General features: G+C 58.3%; 2 protein-coding genes and 1 long non-coding RNA gene across 3 annotated transcripts; 1 reads left to right on the forward strand and 2 right to left on the reverse strand.

Moving 5' to 3' along the window:
• Positions 1-3,967: 3,967 nt before the first annotated feature.
• On the reverse strand, positions 3,968-8,034 carry Mesd (mesoderm development LRP chaperone). The gene is made up of 3 exons (XM_042672543.1): positions 7,817-8,034; positions 5,312-5,544; positions 3,968-4,794 (listed from the first exon to the last, which is right to left on the reverse strand). Exons 1-3 carry the CDS (start codon positions 8,015-8,017, stop codon positions 4,539-4,541), a joined length of 690 nt encoding a protein of 229 aa, XP_042528477.1. The 5' UTR covers positions 8,018-8,034; the 3' UTR covers positions 3,968-4,538.
• Positions 3,968-22,001, reverse strand: LOC122102025. The gene is made up of 2 exons (XR_006146445.1): positions 21,967-22,001; positions 3,968-4,050 (listed from the first exon to the last, which is right to left on the reverse strand). It is a non-coding gene; the product is annotated as an uncharacterized LOC122102025 (long non-coding RNA).
• Tlnrd1 (talin rod domain containing 1) lies at positions 15,111-17,232 on the forward strand. Its single transcript, XM_042672541.1, has one exon. It carries the CDS (start codon positions 15,619-15,621, stop codon positions 16,690-16,692), a length of 1,074 nt encoding a protein of 357 aa, XP_042528475.1. The 5' UTR covers positions 15,111-15,618; the 3' UTR covers positions 16,693-17,232.
• Positions 22,002-25,461: the final 3,460 nt, after the last annotated feature.

Here is a 25,461-nt window from a genome sequence, read left to right on the forward strand (position 1 = left end):
CGGATGTGTAGCCATGTCTGTCTGGCCTCTCCCTTTCCTTAACGAGCCGCAAGGATTAAATACGGGCTCTACGTTAATGGCCTCAGCTCCTCTCCTCAAAGCCACAGTGGCACTGTCCCTGCTGCTACTGTCACCAACGCCGGCGTGAACTCAGGGACAGCCATCTCCAGGCCGCCCGCTGACGTGCCCCTAGCGCCCTGGCCTCTGCTCCCTGTTGCTTCTGGTCAGTTGCAGGTACCCTCAAGAGATGGGCAGGGGAAGGGGAAGAGCTGAGTTCCTGGTGTCCCTCCTCGCTGGTCTCTGAGCAGCCTGAGGTCAGGGCTTCCTAGGCATAGCGATGTCCAGTGGCCACTCCTCCTCATGCCTGGGGGGAAAACTGCTCCCCATGACTGCAGTTCCAAGGATACCACTCTTCTCCTCGCTGACATCCCTCAACTTCACAGTTGAGTGCCTCTAGTGCCACCAGCTTCCTGCTAGGACATCCGAGGATACAAAAATACTGTCTACAAAGCACTGAGAAAGAGAAACGACAGAAACAAAATGAGAAGGGGCCAGTTCACACAGGAAAATCTAAGTGGCCAAAGAATTCAGCCTCTTAGCTGGGAGCCAGTGGACACACCTATAATCCTAGTTACTCAGGAGGCCCTATTTCCAAAATAAACTGAAAAAACCAGGCTAGAGGCATGGCTCAAGTGGCAGAGTGCTTTGAGAAAGCACAGAGGAGGATTGCAGTCTGAGGCCAGCCAGGGAAAAAAGTTAGTGAGACCTCCTCTCAACCAATAAAAAGATAACAGGGTGCTATGGACTTGTGACCTCAGCTGTCGGGGCACGTACGTAGGAGGATCATGGCAAAAATGAGAGCCTGCTTAAAAACAGCAAAAATAAAAAAGGGACCAGGGTTGTGGCTCAAGCAGCAGAGCACCTGGAAGGCAAGCTCAAGGCCACGAACAAATCCCAGTACTTGCCTTTCTCCCTAGAAAAAGCCCAAAGAACTGGCCTAAAAGTAACAAACTACTTTCTGGGGCAGGCTGGTTCCTGGGCTAAACTCTGTCTGTGGCCACAGATTGAGCCACGCTGGACCAGGACACAAATGATATAAACTTAAGAGTAGGAGCCCAGAGGGAAACAACAGTCTTCACGCTGCACAGTCCCAGCTCAGAAACAAAGGATTCGCAAGGGGTCAGGGACCTCACCGCACGGGAGCAGGGTCACCCTTTCTTCCAAGGCTGGTAGAAGACGTCTCCCCTCTTCCTAGGTCAAGCATGGCAAAGTCATCCCACTTGGGGGGAAGGTAGAAGGCCAGGACCAGAGGCCTCTGTGTCCAAGCCCATGGCTGGAGCACAGCAAAAACACCGACAGACTGGAGAGCAGATGCGAAGCAGACCCGGTGTCCTGGGCATTACCAACATTCTACCACCGCAGCTCCCTGCTCAGCCCTGGCCCAAAGCCACTGGCTCTGGAACAAAATCTGGGAAGCCTGAGTTTCTGGCTTGTGATGTTTGGGGTTCTCCTGAAACCTGTCTCGCTCCCACAGATAGCATGCGCAACCTGCAGCCTACAGTTCATCCTGGCTTGGGCAGCAATACCCGCTGCGCCCTGCAGGGAAGGCTGCCTCCCCTGAGTTCTGTCATGCAGGTCCACAAGTCAGGGCCCCACAGAGGCGGACCTGAAGAAAGCCACGCTCCGGCACACGTGTGTGCACACAGGGGATGTGAAAGCCATGCTACTCTTACACACACACCCAGAGAAGCCCTGCGCCACCCACTCCACGGGCAGCACAGTGGCTGGACAGAATCCAGCGCTGTCCTCAACCGTGCTCACGGCCCAGGCTACCAGCAGCCTTCCAGGCCCTGGGGAGGACGCGGAACCTTGCTTAGCAGGTGATGTGCAGTTAGGTAAAGCTGTCCAGAGTCTGGAGCAGGCATGGTAAACGGTAGCAGACACCGGGTCACACCCAGAAGCACAGCAACTGGCCCCCCTTGCTGGAACTGGCTGCAGGCGACTACACCAAGGGTCAACAGATGGGGAGCTCTTGGGGCCTGGCTGCCTGAGCTCAAACCCTTGCTTGCAGCAGGATGCGGTACGACAGCCTCTGGTAAGTCAGGGTGACCACACAGCACCTACAGTACAGGGGCACTGACGCGTTAGAGCAAAGAGCGCAGACTGGACAACCAGACAGAGGTACAGGAAGCTCTCAGACAGTTCACACGCGTGGCCGAGCCATGTGTTAGCTCCAGGGAATCGCACCAGCGCGGTGATGAGATCAGGGCCGTGGCACAGGACTGGTCTCTGCTGCCCCCTGGTGGCACCTCCTTGGACTCACCCGTGACTGCAAAGGGACCCCTTGGGGGCTGAAGAAGCCTTCCCCAAGCTTTGTGCGGGTGCCACTCTCCCCAACAGAGGCCTTCTGTGGAACAGCCTTGCCATGGGCCTAGCCCTCAAACCCTCCTGCCTCGGCCTCCCGAGGGCTGGGACTGAGGGCATGCCCCACCACCTCCAGCTGACGGGCTGTGGTCACTGGCTGTCCCTTGCACACCCTGCACCGCAGGCCCAGGGTGGGGGTCAGCTGCCGGGACCACGGTTTGTGTGTGCAAACCTCCAGCCCAGAGTATCTGCTGCTGAATCACCACCGTGTCTGCCTCAGCTCCCACTGGGCCATGTGGCCAACAGTTACCACAGTTCCTGCTCAGGGCAAGGAGACGGCCAGAGAAAACCAGGGCCCGACGGCGGGGAAAGTGAGGTGGTCTCGTCATAGCTCAGCCCTGAATGTGTAGTCAGGGGTAACTAAGACCGTGGAGGCACTCTGGCTCTATCTAAGACATGACCTGGGGGAAGAGGATGAAGGCTGACCTTGTGTTCCTGTCCTTACCACACATAGAGGAGCGCCACATAATTTGCTCAGCTCCACGGGGTGGGTCCCTCATGGGATGGCATCAGAGGCCTCCTGGCAGAAAGGAAGCAGGGAAGAAGGGACTGCAGACCAGACAGAAACTTCCAAGGCTCTCCCCCACCCTGGGCCAGCTGGAGATCCAGAGCTGAACACAGCAGCCTGAGGGGACACCTCAAAACCACAGCACCACAGCACCTGCCTTGGCCCGAGGCTCCTGGCCACCTTATAAACCAAAACTCTTAAGTCCATCACCAGGTGCTCCCAAGTCTAATAGTTCCAACAGTGCACAAGGCCCCTCTTGGCCACAAGCCGCTTAAGTAACATTCTTCCAACATACCTTATGGCAGTCAGCATTCCCACACCAAAGAGGAGGAATGGAGGCAGAGAAGGAGGGGTGGGACTGAAGCAAGACCAGACCTGCAGGACACACTTCAATCCTGAAGATCCACAACTGGGCATCTGGGGCTGTCAACTCCCAAGAGCTTGGCAGGCCTGCCCATGCCTAGCAGCCTTTAGAGCCAATCTCTCAGGCTGACGCCACCACCTGGGGCTTTCCTCAGCAGGTGTTTTACTTCCTAGCATCTGACCTGTGGGGAAGCAGGTGCTGACAGGCCAGGACAAATGTGTTCTTATGGGCTTTTTTTCTTTTTGGGGGGGGGGGGTGGTCCGGTCGTGGGGCCTGAACTCTGGGCCTGGGCGCTGTCCCTCAGCTCTTCAGCTCAAGGCTAACGCTCTACCACTTGAGCCACAGCGCCACTTCCGGCTTTTTCTGCTTATGTGATGCTGAGGAATCGAACCCAGGGCCTCGGGCACACAAGGCAAGCGCTCTACCACTGAGCCATCTTCCCAGCACTTATGGGCTTTTTTTTTTAAAGGAACTAGTATCAGTCACTGTGCTAGAACGTGACTGGGGACGTTCACTTTGGGCCATTCCTAACCCTGGGCCAATGCTGTTTCTGTTGTCTACAATCACAGCTGAAGGCTTTCAGAGAATGTAAGCTCTTAAAGATGACAGCCGTAGAGAAAGGGTCTTATTCAGAAAAGGCTCCAACCCACGAACAGCAGCACACGCCAGTATCACGAAAAACACAAGTGAGGCACTTTATCAGAGAAAGACGCTTGGAAACACTGTAAATGAGGTCCTAAGTCTGCTGGTCCCCCTCACACACCTCACGGCTGTCAGGTGATGGGGAGAAACCCGCCCTAACACCAGCACCGCTTTCTTCGGCAAGGAGTCACAAAGCTCGGCCTCCCCTAGGCACACACTTCTGTGCCAGTGCTGGCTGCACCGTGTCTTCACTGCAGCACTCCCACAAGCCATGAGGCCCTGACGTCTGTCTGGTCCACGGAAAATCAGAAGCACAGACATGGCGGGCCACAGGAGCAGACAGTGAAGAAGGGTATCAATGGCTCACCACTCTGCGGAAAGAGCAACAGTCAACCTCTGAATGAGGCGAATGATCTTGATCTTGATCTGACAAGATCCTCAGTGTCTAACATTAGTCAGAAAACCTCGGCCTCGTGCTGGAAGCACTTAACAGCAATGCAGATGCTGCCAGGAGCTGGCAGGTGGCAGACAGACCCTTCCTCGGGAACACAAAGTCACTGGTAGGCAGCTTCCTGCTGCTCCCTCAGGAGCCTCGGCCTGCTACAGGTCTTCTCGCCTCTTTCCAGCGCGGTTGTCTTCCTTGGAAGCCCTGGGCTTCGGGTCATCCTTCTTCTTTGTGCCTTTCTCTTGCTTCGTTTTGTTCTTCTCCTTGCTTCCGCCTCCCTTGCCAGGGTAGACCTGCCCCTCCAGGGTGACATCGGCACACCTGTCCTGACTGACCAGAAAGTCCTTGATCTCCCAGGCATAGCCCCCGTCACGAAGCATGAAGATGGCCCGGTCGGCCCCCACGATGAACCTGGACAGGGAGAGGTGCCCGGCTGGTTAGCACAGCCAGTGAGGAGCCAGTCAGAGCCATTCAGCAGCTCCGAACCAAGAGCAGCTCGTTCCAAACTGCGCATGAACACAAATCAAACACTAGGTTTTCCAGGGCCTAACAGTTGCTGACCTTCACTATTCTCTGATGTTAGTTCCCCTCCACGCCTTGCTTGGATCACAAAGCAAGCATATGCTGGGTTTCTCTGGGCACAGCGGGCAGACAGGGCTGTTCCCAGCACCAGAAAACCCTCAGGTGCCACACAAGGGGTGGGGAGCACCGGTGAGCCGGGCGGGGACACCCCCCACAGGACGGGGAGCGGGATGGCAGGGCCAGGGGAACGTGCTCCTGCAGCCTACATCAACCACAGCCTATGGGAGAGACCAGCCCATGCGGAAAACCATGCATGGCCAAGTGCGGGGGTGAAGCCTGTAACCCCACCCTAGGGTGCCTGGGTCTCAGCATAGACTGCAACTTCCTTCAGTTGCAGATACTTTACCTCTGGACATCGTAATTGGCATTGAACAGGCTGCCCTGCCACAGGCTGGTGATCTCCTCTGTCTCCTTCTCCGTGGGGCTCCCAGACACAGTAACAAACATCATGAGGGTCTTCCCCTTCTTTGTCATTTTCAGTATACTTTCAGGCTTGCCAGGGTCTATCTGTGAGAAGTCCACAGGGGCCGAGGGTCTCTTATGCTCTGGAAGATCTCCTTCTTCTATGTCGTCATCTTTCTGTCAGGATGAGGAAAGCATCAAATCTTTCATCAGAAAGGTGCAGGCAAATACATCTACATGGATGCAGGGGCAGGGAAATGACCTAAACTGCAAAGGAAAAGGAACTGTGGGGTTTCCCTCCACACCCCAGTCACCGCAAAGCCTCAGTGTGAGGCAGTGCTACCCACTGCCCATGCCAACACTCAGAGCCCCTACGTGCTGCAAGAACATCCCCAACGCGAGAAGTTACAAACACGGCCATACTCTAGTATGAGAATGCTGCTCAGCGATGAGCAGATACCGACATACACACACAACAAACCTCAAACCTACTGAGTAACAGCCAGGCATGGCAGCACAGGACTATAATAACGTGATCAAAGTTTCTGGACCATCTTGAACGACTCAGTGAGACCCTGTCTCACTAAAGCAAACCACTCAGAAAAAGCCGAAAGTGGAGCTGTGGTTCCACTTTTGCCTTGAGCAAAATCTCAGGGGCAGCCCCCAGACCCTGAGTTCAAGGCACAAGACTAGCCAAAAAAATAAATAAATAAAAGGATGATGGGTGATGACACACATTCTTCTATGGCTACGCTTAGCACAGCTGCTGACTGAGGACTTGCGCTCTTCCAGCTAGCTACTTTCAGGCAGCAAGCGCTACCGCTCCATTTTTCAGCTGAAGAAACTAAGTCACAGATAGTAGTTTCTGACCAGTCCAACTTGACACTAGACTGCTAATCTGTGTGCTATCCTGCTTTGCTTCAAGCTGCTGTTACAAATGCCCTTCTCCCACGCTTTCTTACCCTGCCTCAAATGCTTCAGTCCTCACAGTTTCCTTGACCTTCCCAAATGCCCTTTCTTCCTGAAGCCCTCTAAGATTCTCACCGCACCTTCTTAAGCGTTTGGCCATTCTAACTGCGTTCGGGTGATGTTACCAGCAGTTTCTAGGGGCTCCCTTGCTCATCTCTGCAGGCCCCTCTTCCTGGGTGTAGGGGGGCCCTGAGTATCTCCAGACAGGGCTGACTTCTCCTGAGATGATGGTCTCACTTTATAAAATGGAAAGGCTTTATCTGCTCGGGTCCAAAAGAGACAGGGAGACTGCAAGGGAGAGAGAATGGGAACGTCCCCTCTTCTTCAGTGGTGTCAGGCAAACACCTAAGTGTTCCCCAAGTCTCCATCAGATAAACATGGAAGTACTAGCCTGCTTTCTTCTGGTCAAACCTACCGGGTGACTATTTAAAACTCGTGCCTGGGTCTTTACTCTCTCCCCACGAAGATGACACCACCGTCGGTGCTGGGTCTGGGTCATCCAGTAAAACAACACCGAGAAGAACCGGGGTTTCTGCCGCTGTGCAAGTGCGACCCGGCCGCGCTTCCAGAGAGGAGTGCACGGCGCGCGTGCCCCGTGACCGCATACGCGTGCCCCGGCTCACACGCGTGCCCCGCGACCGCACACGCGTGCCCCGGCTCACACGCGTGCCCCGCGACCGCACACGCACGACCGCACACGCGTGTCCTGGCTCACACGCATGCCCCGCGACCGCACACGCACGACCGCACACGCGTGTCCTGGCTCACACGCATGCCCCGCGACCGCACACGCACGACCGCACACGCGTGTCCTGGCTCACACACGTGTGCCCCGCGACCACACACACGTGTCCTGGCTCACACACGCGTGCCCCGCGACCGCACACGCGTGTCCTGGCTCACACGCACCCACGCCCACCGGTATCGGGCCGGAGGTCCAGGGCGCGGAGCGGCCCCCTGCTACCTCCCACCCCGAGGTTACGGCGCCCCGGAGGGCGCGCCTCCGCGGCGGGGAGGGGACGGGGACCCGGGCGCCCGCTCCGGGCCGGGGAAGCGCCGCGGGCTCGGGCCGGGGCCGCGTCGGGCCCACACCGGGGACCGGGGGCCGCGTCGGGCCCACACCGGGCCGGGCCGGGGCCGCGTCGGGCCCACACCGGACCGGGGACCGGGGACTGGGGGCCGCGTCGGGCCCACACCGGGCCAGGGACCGGGGACCGGGGGCCGCGTCGGGCCCACACCGGGCCGGGGACCGGGGGCCGCGTCGGGCCCACACCGGGCCGGGGACCGGGGGCCGCGTCGGGCCCACACCGGGCCGGGGGTCGGGGGTCGGGGGTCGGGCCCACACCGGGCCGGGGGTCGGGTCGGGCCCACACCGGGCCGGGGACCGGGGGTCGGGGGTCGGGCCCACACCGGGCCGGGGACCGGGGGTCGGGTCGGGCCCACACCGGGCCGGGGGTCGCGGACGGGCGCGCGCGCGGACCTCCCACTGTTCCAGAAGACGCGCCATGTCGGCGTCGTTGTAGTCGCGGATGTCCTTCTTCTTCCTCCGCGGGGGTGGCGTGGCCTCGCCGGGCGTCCCGGCCGCACTGTCGGCCGCGCAGGCCCCGCGGGGCGGCAGCAGCCAGAGCTCAGAAGCACAAAGCAGGAGCAGAGCCGCGCGAGCCCACCCGGAGGCCGCCATCTTCGCCGCGCTGCCCGGCGCCGCCGCCGACAGTGCGCCTGCGCGACGCCCCGGCCCCGCCCCGGCCTCCAGGCCCCGCCCTGCGCACGTACGCCGCGCGACTCCGCCTCCCAACCCTCGGCCCCGCCCCGGCCCCCTCGCCAGCTCCCCCGCCTACGTACGCCGCGTGGCTCCGCCCCCAGCCCCGGGCCCCGCCCCAGAAGCCCCGCCCCCGGCCTGCGGGCTCGCGCCGCGCGCGCTCGTTTCCCGGCCCTGGCCGACCCGCGCGTCCGACCCACGCCGGGTCCCCCGCGCCCCGCGGGGCGTGCGGCCATCCCCCGCGCACGGCCCGGCCACCTTTGCGTCCCGCACGCCTCCCTCGGCTCACTCGGCCATAATCGCGGTCCGGGAAGAGGCACGTCCGGACAGGACGGACAGACGGCTGCGGCTCACACCTGCCCCCGGGCCCCGGCGCCCCGCGGGCCTCCGCTCTCCAGGTCGCTGCAGACCCCGGAGCGCGCGCGGGGCTCCGGCCGTCCCCCCCTCCGTGCCCCTCCATCCCCCCCTCCGTCCCCCCCTCCGTGTCCCCTCCATCCCCCCCTCCGTCCCCCCTCCATCCCCCCTCCATTCCCCCTCCATCCCCCCCTCCGTCCCCCCTCCATCCCCCCTCCATCCCCCCCTCCGTGTCCCCTCCATCCCCCCCTCCGTCCCCCCTCCATTCCCCCTCCATCCCCCCCTCCGTGCCCCCTCCATCCCCCCCTCCGTCCCCCCTCCATCCCCCCCTCCGTCCCCCCTCCATCCCCCCCTCCGTCCCCCCTCCATCCCCCTCCGTGTCCCCTCCATCCCCCCCTCCGTGTCCCCTCCATCCCCCCCTCCGTCCCCCCTCCATCCCCCCCTCCGTCCCCCCTCCATCCCCCCCTCCGTCCCCCCTCCATCCCCCTCCGTGTCCCCTCCATCCCCCCCTCCGTGTCCCCTCCATCCCCCCCTCCGTCCCCCCTCCATCCCCCCCTCCGTCCCCCCTCCATCCCCCCCTCCGTCCCCCCTCCATTCCCCCTCCATCCCCCCCCTCCGTGCCCCCTCCGTCCCCCCTCCATCCCCCCCTCCGTGCCCCCTCCGTCCCCCCTCCGTCCCCCCCTCCGTGTCCCCTCCATCCCCCCTCCGTGTCCCCTCCATCCCCCCCGTCCCCCCTCCGTGTCCCCTCCATCCCCCCCTCCGTCCCCCCTCCATCCCCCCTCCATTCCCCCTCCATCCCCCCCCTCCGTGCCCCCTCCGTCCCCCCTCCATCCCCCCCTCCGTGCCCCCTCCGTCCCCCCTCCGTCCCCCCCTCCGTGTCCCCTCCATCCCCCCTCCGTGTCCCCTCCATCCCCCCCGTCCCCCCTCCGTGTCCCCTCCATCCCCCCTCCGTCCCCCCTCCATCCCCCCCGTCCCCCCTCCGTGTCCCCTCCATCCCCCCCTCCGTGCCCCCTCCGTCCCCCCCCGTCCCCCCCTCCGTGTCCCCTCCTTCCCCCCTCCGTGTCCCCTCCTTCCCCCCTCCGTGTCCCCTCCTTCCCCCCTCCGTGCCCGCTCCTTCCCCCCTCCGTGCCCGCTCCTTCCCCCCTCCGTGCCCCCTCCGTCCCCCCCTCCGTGCCCGCTCCATCCCCCCCTCCGTGCCCGCTCCTTCCCCCCTCCGTGCCCCCTCCGTCCCCCCCTCTGTCCCCCCTCCGTCCCCCCCTCCGTGCCCGCTCCGTGCCCCCTCCGTGCCCCCTCCTTCCCCCCTCCGTGCCCCGTCCGCCCCCCCCTCCGTCCTCCCTCCATCCCCCCCTCCGTCCCCCCTCCGTGCCCCCTCCATCCCCCCTCCTTCCCCCCGTGTCCCCTCCTTCCCCCCTCCATCCCCCCCTCCGTCCCCCCCTCTGTGCCCCCTCCATCCCCCCTCCGTCCCCCCCTCCGTGCCCCCCTCCGTCCCCCCCTCCGTGCCCCCCTCCATCCCCCCCTCTGTCCCCCCTCCGTGCCCCCTCCGTCCCCCCTCCGTCCCCCCCTCCATCCCCATCGCCCCCGCGGGAAGGAGGCGGAGGCCAGCCCGAGCCCGGCCCTCCTGGAAGCGTCTGGAGGCACGCAGGCTCTCTGATCTTCCTGGAGCTCTCCAGGAGAGGCTCGACCACGTCCACCCGCGTCCACCATCGGCCCGAGTAAAGCTGGAGCTGTGGCCAGGGGAAAAGCATAAGTGGAGGGGTGAAGACACCGGGGCGGCGGGAATCCCTCCCCCGGTAGGGGTGCTCTAACACTTACGCGTGTGCACAGACAAACCGGTACTTTCTATGACATTGTGCAGAATCATCAGAACTTTCCGCCCAGGGGCACCCCGAGGCCTGGCGCCCAGCGTCCGGGTGCAGTCACGCTGAAACCAGCCAGTGGTGGTCCACCGTGCGCTTTGTTGGGAGGGTCCCCACGGGAGCTGCCAAGTTCACGCACCAAAGTGCGGGGCTCCTGGCCTGTAAGTATGGAGTCACAGGGAAACCCTCCCCTGGATCTCACGCAGTTGTTGGAATGGGTGAGCCGTTCCAGGGCTATTACTGGCTTCCGTCTAAGCAGGAAGGAAATCCCTTTGGCTTATGATCTATTGATGTGAACCCATAGAGTTCAATTATGTTTTGGTGCTTGGAACTTGACTCCTTGAACCCCTGGAGGAGGAATGGATTGATTAGTGAGGTGCTGGGAATGATGTGCCCGACGCCCGGGTGCAGAGGTGAGTGTAACAAGGCCCTTGCTCCTGGAGGCTGGGCCAGCCGTGGCGACAATCAAGCTCTAGTAACCCTAATTCACCCAAGCAGAGGCCAAGTCCCGAAGGGAGGATGGGATGAGGGTATTTTTATTCTAAATGAGGAAATCCTGGCTTTGGAATTACACAATGTATCTGAGGTCACGGAGCTAGTATGACCACAGGGAGGAGTCTGTGTCCAGGCACCCTGGGCAACCAGGGGCTCTTGGCTTTCTATGGTGGCACCGCCTGGTTATTCAGGGAGGTGTGCAGCACAGCCACACACATCTGGAGCATGGATGGAATGCAGTCTGGAGCTGGGAGTGATCTAAAGCAGGTCTGAGGCAGTACAATAAAGGGTGGCAGAGGAAAGGGGGTGTGAGAGAGAGGTTTTGGCCTACATGAAGTGCCAGTTTCTCCTTGCCCTAGAGTTAATATTGACCCCACTACTAAAAAGAACAGTAACTAAGGAGGAGAAAAACTGAACTTCTGATGTAATTAGAGTGAACCAGAGCTGAAGGCTAGGACCTGAAAGGTACGGTGAGCACTTACCCTTTAATGATTGAAATTAAAGGGAAGGTGAGTGGGGCTGAGGGGCCTCAGTCTTAGTCATGCTTTCTCCACAACTCCAAAAGTGGAAAATACATCCCAGGATCACTGTTCAGTACAGGGTACAGTGAATGCACATCCGAAGATCACTGTCCAGGACAGGGTACAGTGAATGCACATCGGAAGATCACTGTCCAGGACAGGGTAGAGTGTGTGTGTACATCCAAAGATCACTGTTCAGTACAGGGTACAGTGAATGCACATCCAAAGATCACTGTCCAGGACAGGGTAGTGTGTGTGTACATCCAAAGATCACTGTTCAGTACAGGGTACAGTGAATGCACATCCAAAGATCACTGTCCAGGACAGGGTAGTGTGTGTGTACATCCAAAGATCACTGTTCAGTACAGGGTACAGTGAATGCACATCCGAAGATCACTGCCCAGGACAGGGTAGACTGTGTGTGTACATCCAAAGATCACTGTCCAGTACAGGGTACAGTGAATGCACATCCGAAATCACTGTCCAGGACAGGGTACTGAGTGTGTATTTGTACTGGGTCTTGAACTTGGGGCCTTGAGCACCACCTTGCTGCTTCACAGCTGATGCTCTACCACTTGAGCCATACCTCCACTTGGCATTTTAGATTAATTGGAGATGGAGTCTTACGGACTTTTCTGCCTGGGCTGGCTATGAAATGCAGTCCTGTAGCTTTCAGCTAGGATTTGTTATGAGCCACTGGCTGTCGACTGGGGGTACAGAATTTTATAATATGAGCAAGCACCTTTCACCTCTGTGTAGACTGCTCTGTTAAATGGCTGGAAAAATTTCAGATCTTGTCTTGGTCCTGTATACAGCTTCCATCACATCCATGTTCTGGTGAAGAGAAGTGGGGGGGGGGGCTGGGCATGGGAGGGGGGAGGGGGAGTGCTGGGGATGATGAGTGGCCTCACGTCTTCCTGGGAACAAAATACACCAGACATGCCAGCAAGGAGTGGCACTGCCAGTGAGTGAGGAGTTCTGGCTGAAATAGGGGAAAGGAGGGCTAAGACTGCGTTCTCCAGGTATGAACTGCTGTCCTTTAATACCGGTATTAAGGGGGCTGGGAAGGTGGCTCAGTGGTAGAGTGCTTGCCCAGCATGCACGAAGCCCTGGGTTCCATTCCTCACTACCACATAAACAGTGGCACTGTGGCTCAAGTGGTAGAGTGCTAACCTTGAGCAAAAGAAGCCTGGGTAGTGCCCAGGCCCTGAGTTCAAACCCTAGGATTGGCAAAAAAAAAAAAAAAAAAAAAGGCAACTGAGTTGGCCCCCTGTGGGCAGAGACATGGGAGGGGGGGGGGTGTGCTCCAAGGAAGGGCACGTTAGGAGACATGGCCCATTGCCACAAGGTGGTATAGTGTGCCAGTCGCAGCTTGGCTGCTGGTTCATGAAGTCCGGGTACAGGCAGAAAGGTGGGCATCAAAACCCAGAGTGCACAGAGTATTTCCCATAGATGCGTCATACTGGCAAGTCTTCCCGTGGTACAAGGGCAAGAGTGAGCAGTTTCCCCAAGGTTATTTACAAGGGCACAGACCTAGTCATGAGAGCTCTACCTGATTTCCTAGAGATAAAGGCACCTGCTTCTCTCTCTGCCGGGGATCAAATCTAGGGCCTTGCCCATGGTGGACAGGCACTCTAAATCTTCCATTTTCTCATCTCTCCTGCCTTCCCCTCCCCTCTCATCCTCTTCGCCGCTCCTCTGGAAAACCACCCTCCAAATCAACAGCGTGGGGGTAGTTATGCACAGCATAGCTTCCTGTCGGAGCAGGCCTCCACTTAGCAGAACAGCCTGCAGCAGAAGAAAAGGGAAACCGGGTTCTGGGCACCAAGTGGCCTTGCAGGGAGAAAAAAAGCCCAAAACCCAAACCCCCGACCCCAGGGTCGTTTCAAGCCCAGGAAGAGGCCTGGCTTTTCTGTTTTTAGAGATAAGGACTAAGGAGCTATTCCTAGGTTACCAGGGAATTTGACTGTCCTTCTCTTGTTGAAAAGGAAGGAAGATTAACACTACAGAAAGACCACTGGTCAGTCTCTGCTGAGCATCCTTCCCGCCGGGCGCGCTGCTGCCCGGGAACATGGCCTCCGTTCCGCTCCCGAGTTGGAGCAGTAAGTGGGGGACGTCCACGTAGCGGCTTCTGGACACCTGTAATCGGGAAACTTTTCTTATCCGGCTGGGGAAGGGCGGAGCCGCTCCCCGCGGGCCCCGGGCTCCACCCTCCCGGCCGCCCGCGGCCGCCGGGCCGACCCAGCCCTTCGCAGGCACCTGGGCCTCCGTTTCCCAGCAGGGCTGCCTGACCGAGTAACCGCGGCCGCTCCATCCGAGCGCGGGTCCGGCCCGGGGACAGAACTTGCTCAAGGCCACACGACTCAGGGCGGAAGGCGGGGCCCACGTGCGCCCCGTCCCCGTCCCCGCCGAGGGGCCCAGCCCCGAGCGGCCGCCTCCCTCCCGTGCGGGCCGGTCACCGTGGGGCTCTCCCGGGGCGCGGAGGAAGCGCGAGCCGGTCCCGCTAGGAACTTACGTAAGGCCGGCGGGAGGCCGCGCGGGGTGCGCCGCACGCCCGGCCCGCGGCCGCCTCCCCCCCCCCCCCCCCGCCCCGGCCCGCGGCCGCCTCTCCCCCCCCCCCCCGCCCCGGCCCGCGGCCGCCTCCCCCTCCGCTCCGGCCCGCGGCCGCCTCCCCCTCCGCTCCGGCCCGCGGCCGCCTCCCCCTCCGCTCCGGCCCGCGGCCGCCTCCCCCTCCGCCCCGGCCCGCGGCCGCCTCCCCCTCCGCCCCGGCCCGCGGCCGCCTCCCCCCCCCCCCGCCCCGGCCCGCGGCCGCCTCTCCCCCCCCCCCCGCCCCGGCCCGCGGCCGCCTCCCCCCCCCCCCCGCCCCGGCCCGCGGCCGCCTCTCCCCCCCCCCCCCGCCCCGGCCCGCGGCCGCCTCTCCCCCCCCCCCCCCGCCCCGGCCCGCGGCCGCCTCCCCCTCCGCCCCGGCCCGCGGCCGCCTCCCCCCCCCCCCGCCCCGGCCCGCGGCCGCCTCTCCCCCCCCCCCCCCGCCCCGGCCCGCGGCCGCCTCCTCCTCCGCCCCGGCCCGCCTCCCCCCCCCCCCCGCCCCGGCCCGCGGCCGCCTCCCCCCAGCCCTCCGCCCGGACGCGGGCCGCGCCGGCCTCCCGCGGCCACCGGCTTCCCGGGGGAGGAGCGGCGCGGCGCGCAGGCGTCCGGAGCGGCGGAGGGGGCGGAGGAAGGCGAGAGGAGGAAGCGGGATTTAAACGGAAGGCGGTGACGCCACACAAAAGGCTGCTCCAGGCTCGGGCGGGCGGCGGCCGCGGCGGCGACCCGGGGGCGAGCGCGGACCGGGCGGGCGCGGCGCTTCTCCCTCCGCCCTCCGCTTCCGCTCCTCCCCGCGCGCTCGGAAGCGGGTGGCGGACGAAGATGGCAGGCGCCGGGGCCGGGGCCGGGGCCCGGGCCTGAGCCGGCGCGGGGCGTCCGATGCGCGGGGCCCGGGGGCGCGGGAGAGCGCAGGCGCGGCGGGCCCGGGGCTCGGGGCATGGACTCGCGCCGCCAGGCGGCGGCGGGCCGCGGGGCGCGCGGCCGGGGAGGGCGTGGCGCGCCGGCGCCGGGCCGCGCGCACTGAGCCGGCGAGGCGGGAAGGGCGGCCGCGGCGCCGGCGCGCCCGGGCGTGGCGGGCGGGAGCGCGGGCTGGGCGGCGGTGCGCAGGCGGCGCGGGCCCCCGCCCGCCCCTGACTCGGCGCGGCGGCGGCGGCGGCGGCGGAGCAGCGCCGGCCACACCCTCGGCCCGGCCGCCGGCGCCGCGGCGCGGAAGCGGGAGATGCACCCGGAGCGGCCGGCGTCGCCGCGGAGCGCCGCCCGGCGGGGCCGCGGCCCCTGAAGCCCACGTGCAGCGCCGACCCTCGGAGCGCCCCGCCCGGCGCAAGGACTCGGCCCCGGAGCCAGCCCGCCAGCCAGCGAGGGAGGAAGGAAGGAAGGAAGGCAACTCCCAGCCTCCGCGTCCCGCCCTCCCCGCGCCGGCCTCCGGGCCGGACCATGCCCAGGACAGCGGCGGCCGCGCAGACGGGAGCGCCCGGGCCGCGCGGCGGCGAGGAGCGCCGGCCGTGAGTTCCCGGGGGCCCCCGGTTCATGCTTCCCGGAGGCGGGCCTCCGCAGCGCCGCCCCGCGCCCGCGGGCGCCCCCCGCGCCGCCCCGCGCCCCCCGCCCGCGGCGGTGCATGGCATGATGGTGCGCGGACGGCGCCGCGGCCCCAGCCAGCCGGGTCGCGGCGGCGGCGGGGTCCCCAGCGGCATGCCAGTGCCCCCCGGGCGGCGCGATGGCTAGCGGCGGCGCCGCGAAGCCCAGCGGCCAGGCGGCTTCTCCCGCGCCGGGCGCCGTCGGCGGGGCCGGCGCGCAGCCGCGGAAGAGGCTGGTGACCGTGTGCGACCTCTGCAAGGCCAAGATGCAGCTGGTGGCCGACCTGCTGCTGCTGTCCAGCGAAGCCCGGCCGGTGCTCGCCGAGGGCCCCGCGGGCGCCGAGTCCTTCGAGCAGTGCCGAGACTCCATCATCGCGCGCACCAAGGGCCTCTCCATCCTGACGCACGACGTGCAGAGCCAGCTCAACATGGGCCGCTTCACCGAGGCGGGCGACAGCCTGGCCGAGCTGGGCGAGCTGGTGGTGGCCCTGACCGAGTGCTCGGCCCACGCGGCCTACCTGGCGGCCGTGGCCACGCCGGGCGCGCAGCCCGCGCAGCCGGGCCTGGTGGACCGCTACCGCGTGACGCGCTGCCGCCACGAGGTGGAGCAGGGCTGCGCCGTGCTGCGCGCCACGCCGCTGGCCGACCTCACGCCGCAGCTGCTGCTCGAGGTGTCGCAGGGGCTGTCGCGCAACCTGCGGCTGCTGACGGACGCGTGCGCGCTGGCCAGCGACGGCTCCCGGGACCGCTTCGCGCGCGAGCAGTTCAAGCTGGGCGTCAAGGGCATGAGCGCCAGCGCCTCGGCGCTGCTGGCCTGCGTGCGCGAGGTGAAGGCGGCGCCCAGCGAGCTGGCGCGCAGCCGCTGCGCGCTCTTCTGCGGGCCGCTGGTGCAGGCCGTGGGCGCGCTGGTGGGCTTCGCCACCGAGCCGCAGTTCCTGGGGCGCGCGGCGGCCGTGAGCGCCGAGGGCAAGGCGGTGCAGACCGCCATTCTGGGGGGCGCCATGAGCGTCGTGTCGGCCTGCGTGCTCCTGACCCAGTGCCTCAGGGATCTGGCCCAGCACCCCGACGGGGGCGCCAAGATGTCAGACCACAGGGAGAGGCTGCGGAGCTCGGCCTGCGCCGTGTCTGAAGGCTGCACCCTGCTATCTCAGGCTTTACGGGAGAGGTCTTCGCCCCGGACTTTACCGCCAGTGAATTCCAATTCTGTGAATTAGCGCCCCCCGACTCCCGCCCCGGGCCGAGAGAAGATGGATGGCGACCCTGCGCCCCCCTCCGTGTATACCAAAGAGATCCTGAGCGCGCCCCTCCCTTCCCCTCCGAGGCTGTGGAGGGGTCTCCGAGGGCGGAGCCGTGCGCCCGCCCCGCACCCCTGCGCGCCCGGCCCAGCCCGGGAAACTCGAGATGGCGATCGTGGTGGCAGCGGCGCCCCTCACCCGGCACCCCAACTGCGGACCATTGGGCGGGAAGGTGGTTCATTTCTTCTTCCTTTTAATCAAAAGAAAGGTTACCTCAGTTTTCACTCCCTAGACATGGATGTAGCTACCTTTTTTGTATGTCGTTATTTTTTGTTGTTGATAGGAGTATACTTGGTGTGGGAAGGATGCCTTTGCCATGTGGTTTGGAGACGGGGGAGAGCTACTGTGAGCGTGTGTTATTTTATAATTTACACTATAGAGTGATTCCCCCCCCATGTCAAGTTTTTACCTTGCATGTACTGGAGTATTTATTTCATCTATTAAATGTTATGTTTCTCAGATGGCGTTTTGCAGTGACTGGTTTTGCGGGCTGCATCTTATCTATGGGACGGAGGGCAGGTGTGGGAAAGGCTAGCTCAGAAGTGGCCAGGCCACTCAGATTCCCAGTTCTCAGCCCCCCTCTGGGCCACCTAGAACTGTAGAAGAGCCCAGTGCGTGACAGTCAGCATTCAGAGGCAGGTGACGCAAAGGATTGGATTATGTAATGTGCTGGGGGTAGGCTGATAGTGGGGTTTTTGTCTTGTCTCTAGTTTCTTCTGGAAAATAACTTTTGTTCTTTAGTCTCATCTTTCCATGATAATGAGCCCCGGTGAAGGCTGACTGAAGTCTGATTTGTGTTCTGCCTGCCCTTTTAGATTAAAGCACATCCTAATCCTCTGAGAAGCCAGCCTTCCTGGCTCAGAGCATCTGTCTTTGGAACTTAAGGCACCACGTGTCAAGGGAGCATGTGCAGCACCTTGTATGTGGACAGTCCAGTTGGATAAGAGCCCATAGAGGTGTAGAAGAGGAAGATGTATTCGTGAACATGCTGAGAACTTTCTAGAGTCCCAGCATAATTTCAAGCAAAGGGCTTGCTTTTGTGGCCTTGATAGACCCTAGCTGATCATCTGAAGAGTGCTTTCTTGATTGAAACTTGGAGTTAGGATGGTTTGTCTTTTCTGGGGACATTTCAAGCAATGTTACCTGGGGCCCTGGGGGTCACTGTAATGAAATGTATAATTTTTTGCTGATTCTAGTTAGCAGCTGAAGTTCTTGACACCTGGGAAAGCCACATGGGCACAAACTCATACATGTTTAAAATCTGTACAGTTTATATTTTTATTGGGATTTTTTGTGCTTGGACCTTTGCAATCCCACAGATCTGGAATTTTTCACTAGTCCTTTAGAGAGAAGAAAGTCATATTGGCTGCTCCATGTGCTTGAATGGCTTTTTTTAATTGAAAGAATCTGAAATTAAGCTTGTAAGATATCTGTAGACTTGTTTGGGGGTAAGAGCGGAGTCTGGTGCTCTGAATTTGAAGTCTGAAAAAGTCTTAAAACGGTAGGATAACTGTTTCCTTAACAATGATCAAGGGAGCAGTTGCTCCCTTGTGAGTCCTGGTGAGTTTAAACTCAGTAAAAGATAAGAAAAGAATGCCTGTTGTGCACCCCTCTGCCCCTTCTGTGAGGTCAAGTCTGTATCAGATGCCGGTCTGTAAAGAATGCCGGTGAGGGGCTCCTGCTAGACACAGTCCTGTATACATAGAGATTCTTACTCTTGTTTATTGGATTTAGATATGTGTTGATAGACCCTGCAGTCATGTGGTTCATTTAGCGTCTGCAGATCACAGTGAACTGAACGGAATAGACACAAAGAAAAATAAGGCCAGGGATCTGTTCATTTGGTATTTGATCAAGACCAAAAAAAAAAAAAAAAAAAAAGGCCAAGTTTTTCCTAGATTCATTCTTTCCAATAGTCATTTTTAAGACGAAAATAGTAAAAATTACTTTATCTATTTGGATAAAGTTAGTCTACAAATTAATTGTGAAATTTCTTTTTCTCATAGCTGAAGAATTGTTCTCTGCTTCTGCATAATAAAGGTCTGGATATATAATTTTTAAAAAGCTATGCTATAAATGGAAAAGTCAAGTGTCAGCCTCTTACTGCCCTGTGAAGTTCAGGGTTCTGGAAGCAGGTGTCCAAAATGAATTCTGCTTATAGTTTTGTGGGTTTTTTCCTTTCCCCAGAAGATGTTCAGAAGCCTATGGAGAAATACACCACACACACATTTTCTTTTTCTTGTATGCACTGTTGGCTGGAGACCTGGGACTTGGGCACAGATCTTCAGCATTTTCACTTTTCCAGTGTGTCAGATTGCCAAACTTGTTTTTTAAACAACTAGTTTTTCAGAAGGAGTATCTCAGACCTATTTCATAATAGGGCTTAACAAGGTCAGCAGAGATTCACTTCCACGAATAAAATCAGAATGGCCTGGTTTCTTTTTAGTTTTTCAATTAAATGGCATTAGAGTTACTTGAAGACATCAGTCTGGGTTCTTGTGGTCTCCAAGGACTGGCCTTCTTAGACAGGCTTAGTATGCACCATCTTGATCAGGGAAGGTGAAGAACCTTTGGGATAGTCTCAAGAAAAGACAATTCATATAGTCAAGTTCTCTGAACAAAAGCCATTATGTATGAGGGTCAACCCAGACAAATGGGACAAAGTAGGCTTTCAAACATGAGACTTGACCAAAAGAAAATGCACAAACTTTTCTCTGGCTGTTTCAAATCTGGCCTTTATTACTCATTCTGTGCTGGTGTTGGGAAATGCAAAAGTCAAATGTGCGTACATCCCACCCCCAAAACTCATCATCTGTTAACATCTGATTGGTTATTTTACTGACATTTCCTCTTTAAGCTGTGGTAAGGTTCTAAACCATTTGGCAGTTTGAAATAGCTCATTTTCACAGAAGCACCTGTTTTGTCAGATGGATGTGACCATGGTAACAGGCGCTGAGGCGGCAGGCTGCGCAAGGCCCAGGCCCCTCCGCACCCTGCTGGCTGGGGTGGGAGGCTGTGTTCTCAGCACTCTCCCAAGGCCGTTCCCCACTGACCCCCTCCAGGGGCTGGAAGACCCTCAGGAAGCCAGCTCCAGCTTCCTGCATCGTCACAGATGCTCGCGTTTCCTCCAGCCACATCTGTCCATTGGCTCGTTTGTATTTGTGCATGTGTGAGAGACATCTGTCTGTTTTGTCTAAGTTTTTCTTTTTGAAAGCAATACTGGAATTTGAGCACAGGATCCCGGGTTTAGTAGGCAACTACTTGAGCCCAGACCTCTTCCCCCGCGGCCTTTTTCCTTCGGCTGTTTTTTAGAGAGTGAGCTCAGTAAGCTGAGATGACTACTCTAAACACACCATGGTTTCTTAGCTGTGCAGATACTGTAAGTAAAAAGTGTGCTATCAGCACCTATGATTGGGATCGATTTTAACTATAAACTCTTAAGGTCAGAAGCTGTGATGCTGGGACAGATAATTGGTTTTTGGAATGAATGTGTATTTAAGATACCTGCAGAGCCAGGCGCCAGTGGCTCACGCCTGTCATCTTAGCGCTTCAGGAGGCTGAGATCTGAGGATCGTGGTTCAAAGCCAGCCCGGGCAGGAACATCCATGAGTCTGTTATCTCCAATAAACCACTAGAAAACCAGAAGTGGCAGTGTGGCTCAAGCAGTAGAGGCTTGAGCTGAAGAGCGCAGGGACAGCGCCCAGGCCCAGAGTTCAAGCCCCACAACCGACAAAAACAAAAAAAACAAGATACCTGCAGAGTGAGTACATGACAAACAGCAAAGTTGTTCTGGAAATAGAATTTCTAGTGGTCATTCACTTGGCAAGCATGCATCACAAGCCACCTGTGTGCGCGGCACTGAGAGGCAGTCAGCCCTAGGCTCAAGGCTGCGGCTCAGTGCTATGACTCAGTGCTGCGGCTCAGTGCTGCGGCTCAGTGCTGTGACTCAGTGCTGCGCCTCAGTGCTGCGGCTCAGTGCTGTGACTCAGTGCTGCGACTCAGTGCTGCGGCTCAGGGCTGCGGCTCAGGGCTGCGGCTCAGGACTGCGGCTCAGTGCTGTTCCACGTGTGGTCTGCTCCCAAAGCATTGAGAGCTTCCTGGGCCCCACTAGGTCAGCTCAGCCAGCAGCTGGTCTGTTGGGTCAAGCCCACCCTAGTGATTCTGAGGCCTGTCCATTTTGGAGAGCCACTGCCCCACAGAACGCCTGGTCTCGTCTTATTCCCTCCGGTTTTACTCTGGAATATGCGTCTCTGCGTCAGGAGCCAGCCACAGCTCTGCATGCCCTGGGTGTGGTGAGGTCTTCTCTGGTGGAGAAGACAACTGGGTCTGTTGTCCGCTTGGAACGTTGTGTGTGGCATGATGTGTTGGGGGCAGGGGTGGGGGAGATCTTTGCAATACACTCGGGTGGTGGACCCTGGTGCCACGAGTTCCTTCCTGTCCCAGTATCCTGCAGTTAGAGCACACACCTTGAAGGAGGAGTTTGGTCTTGGAGAACTCACCAGTCTACGGTGGCCCTGGAGCCTGGCACTGGCATCACCAGACCTGCCTATTCTGAACTATGCCTGTGAGGTCCCCAGGTGATTCTTGAACCACCTTGTTTAGGAGATGTGGCTATTTCTGTTTTTTTAATTTTTAAAGATTACTCTTACAAAGGAGGTGTACAGAGGGGTCACAGATAGGTCAGGTGCAGAGACGGTGGTGTTAGCCTTTCCCCTGCTCTCCCACGTTTCCCCGCCCATCTCCACCCTATTTCTGTTTTCTTTCTTCTCCCTCTACTCAGTGTGTTTAGCAGTGTTTATAAAGAGCTCTTGTGCAGTTCATAGCTGGGCTTCTGGAGCCATCTTGGAGGTTGGCAGGTATTACCCGCTGAGCCTCTCATCTAAACATCAGTCTCTGTTTTCTGCATAAGAATTTTTTTATAATGAATACCTGGGAAGCAGAAGGCCTTGTTTTGATCTCGGTTATTCTCTCTAGCTGGACACCAACGGCTTGCACCTCTGGTACCTTGATGGCTGGAACAGGGTTTAAAGCCAGCCTGGCAGAAAAATTCATGAGACTCATCTCCAGCTAACAAACAAAACTCTGGACTGGAGCTGTCCCTCCAGTGGTTGAGAGGCAGCCGTGAGCAAGCAAGCAAGAGCAGGAGGCTCTGAGTTCAAGTCCCTAGGTCCTGAGTTCAGTCCTGGCACGCACATCACACACACCACACACACACAGTAGTTCCATCAACTTCATAGTCATGCCACTGAAATTTATATTAAAATCTGGTCTTGACTTTGCTGCTGCAGCTTCTGGCATACTCCTGACCCAGAGCTCAGCGTGGCTTGAGATGTGCTCTGTGTACCTTTATTTATTTTTTGTCTTTTTAAAAATTTTACAGGGGCTGGGAAGGTGGCTCAGTGGTAGAGCGCTTGCCTTGCATGCCTGAGGCCCTGGGTTCGATTCCTCAGCACCACATAAGCAAAAAGAAAAAAGCCAGAAGTTGCGCTGTGGCTCAAGTGGTAGAGTGCTAGCCTTGAGCTGAAGAGCTGAGGGACAGCGCCCAGAACCAGAGTTCAGGCCCCACAACTGAACCAAAAAAATAAAAATAAAAATTTTACGTATGTATTTTTATGGTAAAGATACTGTACAGAGGGGTTACAATTACGTGAGTAAGGTAATGAGAACATTTCCTGTCAAGCAGTTACCTCTTTTGTTTTTTCCCTACCATCCCTTCCCTCTCCACTTCCCAACTCTTCCCTCCCTCCCACCCCCCACCCCGAAGTTGTAAAGTTCATTTTCAACATCCGTGTAGCTTTAGATCTCTGCAGATTCTCTAAAACAGTGGATGTCTTGAGATGTAAAATCACTCATTGGCAACGGTTTCAGACTTCAAGGAAGAGTTTGAATGCTAACTATAGTTTGTTAGCAGAATTTAAAAAATGAATCCAGTTACTTATTTTAAGCCTTACAGTTGAATCTGCAAGTGTATTTAAATGTGACATGCCTGTGAGCATTCAGGTTCTGCTGAGGGGCAGACACGGACTTTGCCAGACCCTGTGTTTTGGAAAGGAAATAGGCCTGTGTACTTTCAACTGTGATGAATATGTGATCCGAAAACCTAGACTGAAACTGCTTTACCCCTAAGTGCTACTAGTATCAGGATTTGATAACATTATATATTTATTGACTGACTTCTGCACGCTAGGCAAGTGCTCTGTCACAAAGCCGTACCCCCAAGCCACAACAGGGGTCAGTCAAAAGAAATCAAGAGTCACTCACCTTGGTTAGGTGTCAGTCCATGTCTTCAGAGAACTGGATTGATGATGAACCCGAAGTTGGCAGGACTATTGTAGGGAACTCATCGGTTCATTCGTGAGCACTTTCACTTTTTGTTTGTTTCTGTGCCCACAAACCTTCGGTTCCAAAATCAATTGGCAGGTCATGCCAGTACCTTCCTCCAGATAGAAATTTGGTACCCAGATTTTCCTAAAAGGTTTCTTGGCAGCTAGGTTTCACTTGCCATGTAAGCTCCATGCCAAGTGTGAGTCTAGAATAAGTTTCAAAGTATGTCGATGTGTGATGCCAAGGAGTGCTACCTGCCAGTCAGAGAGGAATACGCCACCTGATGCTGAGCTGAACTTGTGGAGCCCCACGGTAGCCCCCGGAACCTTCTTTCAGTAGAGCCTGCTGAGGACATATTACACAGGCACAGAGTCACTTTATGAATTCAGGAGAGGATAGTTTTTCCACCTGGGATATCTCAGTGACTTAACCACAGAAGTTTGTTTCTTGTGCTGCCCACGGGTTGAAAGGAGGGAGCGTCTGGCTCACCCAAGTGCAGCGGGTGACCTCTGCCCCCCGGCTCTGGACCAGGCGGAGGTGGCAGGCCCGTGCTGCCAGTCACATCAGAGTGGCAGGAAATAGGGTGTGCTCTAACTGCAGGATGCCGGGGACAGGAAGGAGCACGGGGCACCTGAGGATCCGCGCATTTCTCTGCCTCCATCTTCCCGTCCTGTGATGAAGAGCTTCTAACGCGTCTCAGCTGTGAAAACTGTCACAAAACCCTCTTTCTTCTACCAGAAAAATGCTTACCCTTTTTATGGTTGTTGGTTGTGGGCGCTGTCCCTGAGCTGTTTTGCTCTGTTGTGTTTTTTTCAGTTGTGGGGCTGACCCTCAGTGCCTGGCACATGGAAACAGTACAGTGATGGTCCTCCCTTGTCATTGTCACTTTGGATGTTACTTTGTGACTAGCTTACAGCTGCAAGCTGTATAGATGTCCTTATGAATGAATGATTCCTCTAGCTCAAATGTCTGATCATCTTGGATAGATTTTGAGACGTAAAGTTACCTGTTGTTGTACAGAAGTGGTCTTTGTTCTTAATAACAAAGTTAGTAAGTACAGGATTGAAAAGATTATTGAACTTGGTTTTTGAGTCTAGGTGGGGAATATCTTTCATCCTAAGGAGAAAGAGAGCAGTGTGGTTTCTGCAGGTGACCCCTCTGGATCCCTACCCCTGCTTTGTGGTGCAGGAACCCCAAGAACAAGAACTTGGTGCTTTCCGGTGTTCAGTAGGATCTGACTCTGCTGTCTGGCAGGGCCGAAGCCAGCCCTTCTCATCTGGAATGAGGTCACTGGACTAGAACATTCTAGTGTCAACATTCAGGGCTCCTCAAATAGTTGAAAGGTGTGGGTAAGCAGAAGTGAGCACTTTCCTTTTTTAGGGACCTAATTGTGTCTGGCAATCTGGGACAGTCTCTACAGGGACTGGCTTGGGAGGAGACACCAGGGCGGCCGCTTGGCTTCTGCGGCTTGAGCATGGCCCTTGTGCAAACTAGATTCCCGGTAGAGACAGGGTGAAGGCAAGGAGCTGCTTGAGAAAGAGCTCCGACCGGAAACAGGAAACAGGAACTACATTGCCCGCTGCCCAGGGACCATGAAGCCAAGGCCAAAAAATGCAGAGAACAGCGAGATAAGCCCATTCTTTTTCTCCTTTCTTTCCTTTGGTGGTACTCTGTGCTTGAACTCAGGCCCCAACCTTGCTAGATAAGCCTCTAGCAGCAGAGCCACACCTCTAGTGTGGAAGGGAGAGTCTATGGGCTTGGGGTGGAGTTCCTCCCGATGGATAATTGCCTGAGACGCACTTGCACCTTAGGTGCTGAGTCTTCTTCCACGTGTTTGTTTATTTTGGTACTGGGATTTGAGCTGGGGCTTCGCGCTTGCTGGGCAGGTGTTCTACTGCTTGAGCCACACCTCCAGCACTGGCCTTTGATTTTTGTTTTTAACTGTGGACACTTCACAGATGTACGAGTCAGCCTCGGTCAGGGGTGGTCGGGCTTCCGATCACATCTTTGCGTTGGCCTCTGTGTGTCCACAGGGCCCTCATTGTTCACCAGGATGCAGTATGTTCTGCAGACAATGGCCAGGGTGATGGCCGGCTCGGAGCACCCAGGGTACAGCTGTCTGCGGGGTCCATGCCTCCGCTAGGCACTCTGTACGAATCCTGTCTGTGCATCATTGTGAAGTATGGGTATTATGGTTGCTGTTTTACACAGGAACAACAGAATCCAGCAGACTCTGGACAGCTTGTCCAAAGCCAGACAATGAGCCGGCAGAAGCTTGTTTTTATGCTGGGGTTGCATTCTTAAACCTTGTTTCTTTAGCCTTTTTCTGGTTTTCCAGAACTATTGTAATTATGTGCTGCTGAG

This window comes from Dipodomys spectabilis, unplaced genomic scaffold (assembly GCF_019054845.1).
Source record: "Dipodomys spectabilis isolate Male_0828 unplaced genomic scaffold, ASM1905484v1 ptg000723l, whole genome shotgun sequence".
Lineage (NCBI taxonomy): Eukaryota > Metazoa > Chordata > Mammalia > Rodentia > Heteromyidae > Dipodomys > Dipodomys spectabilis.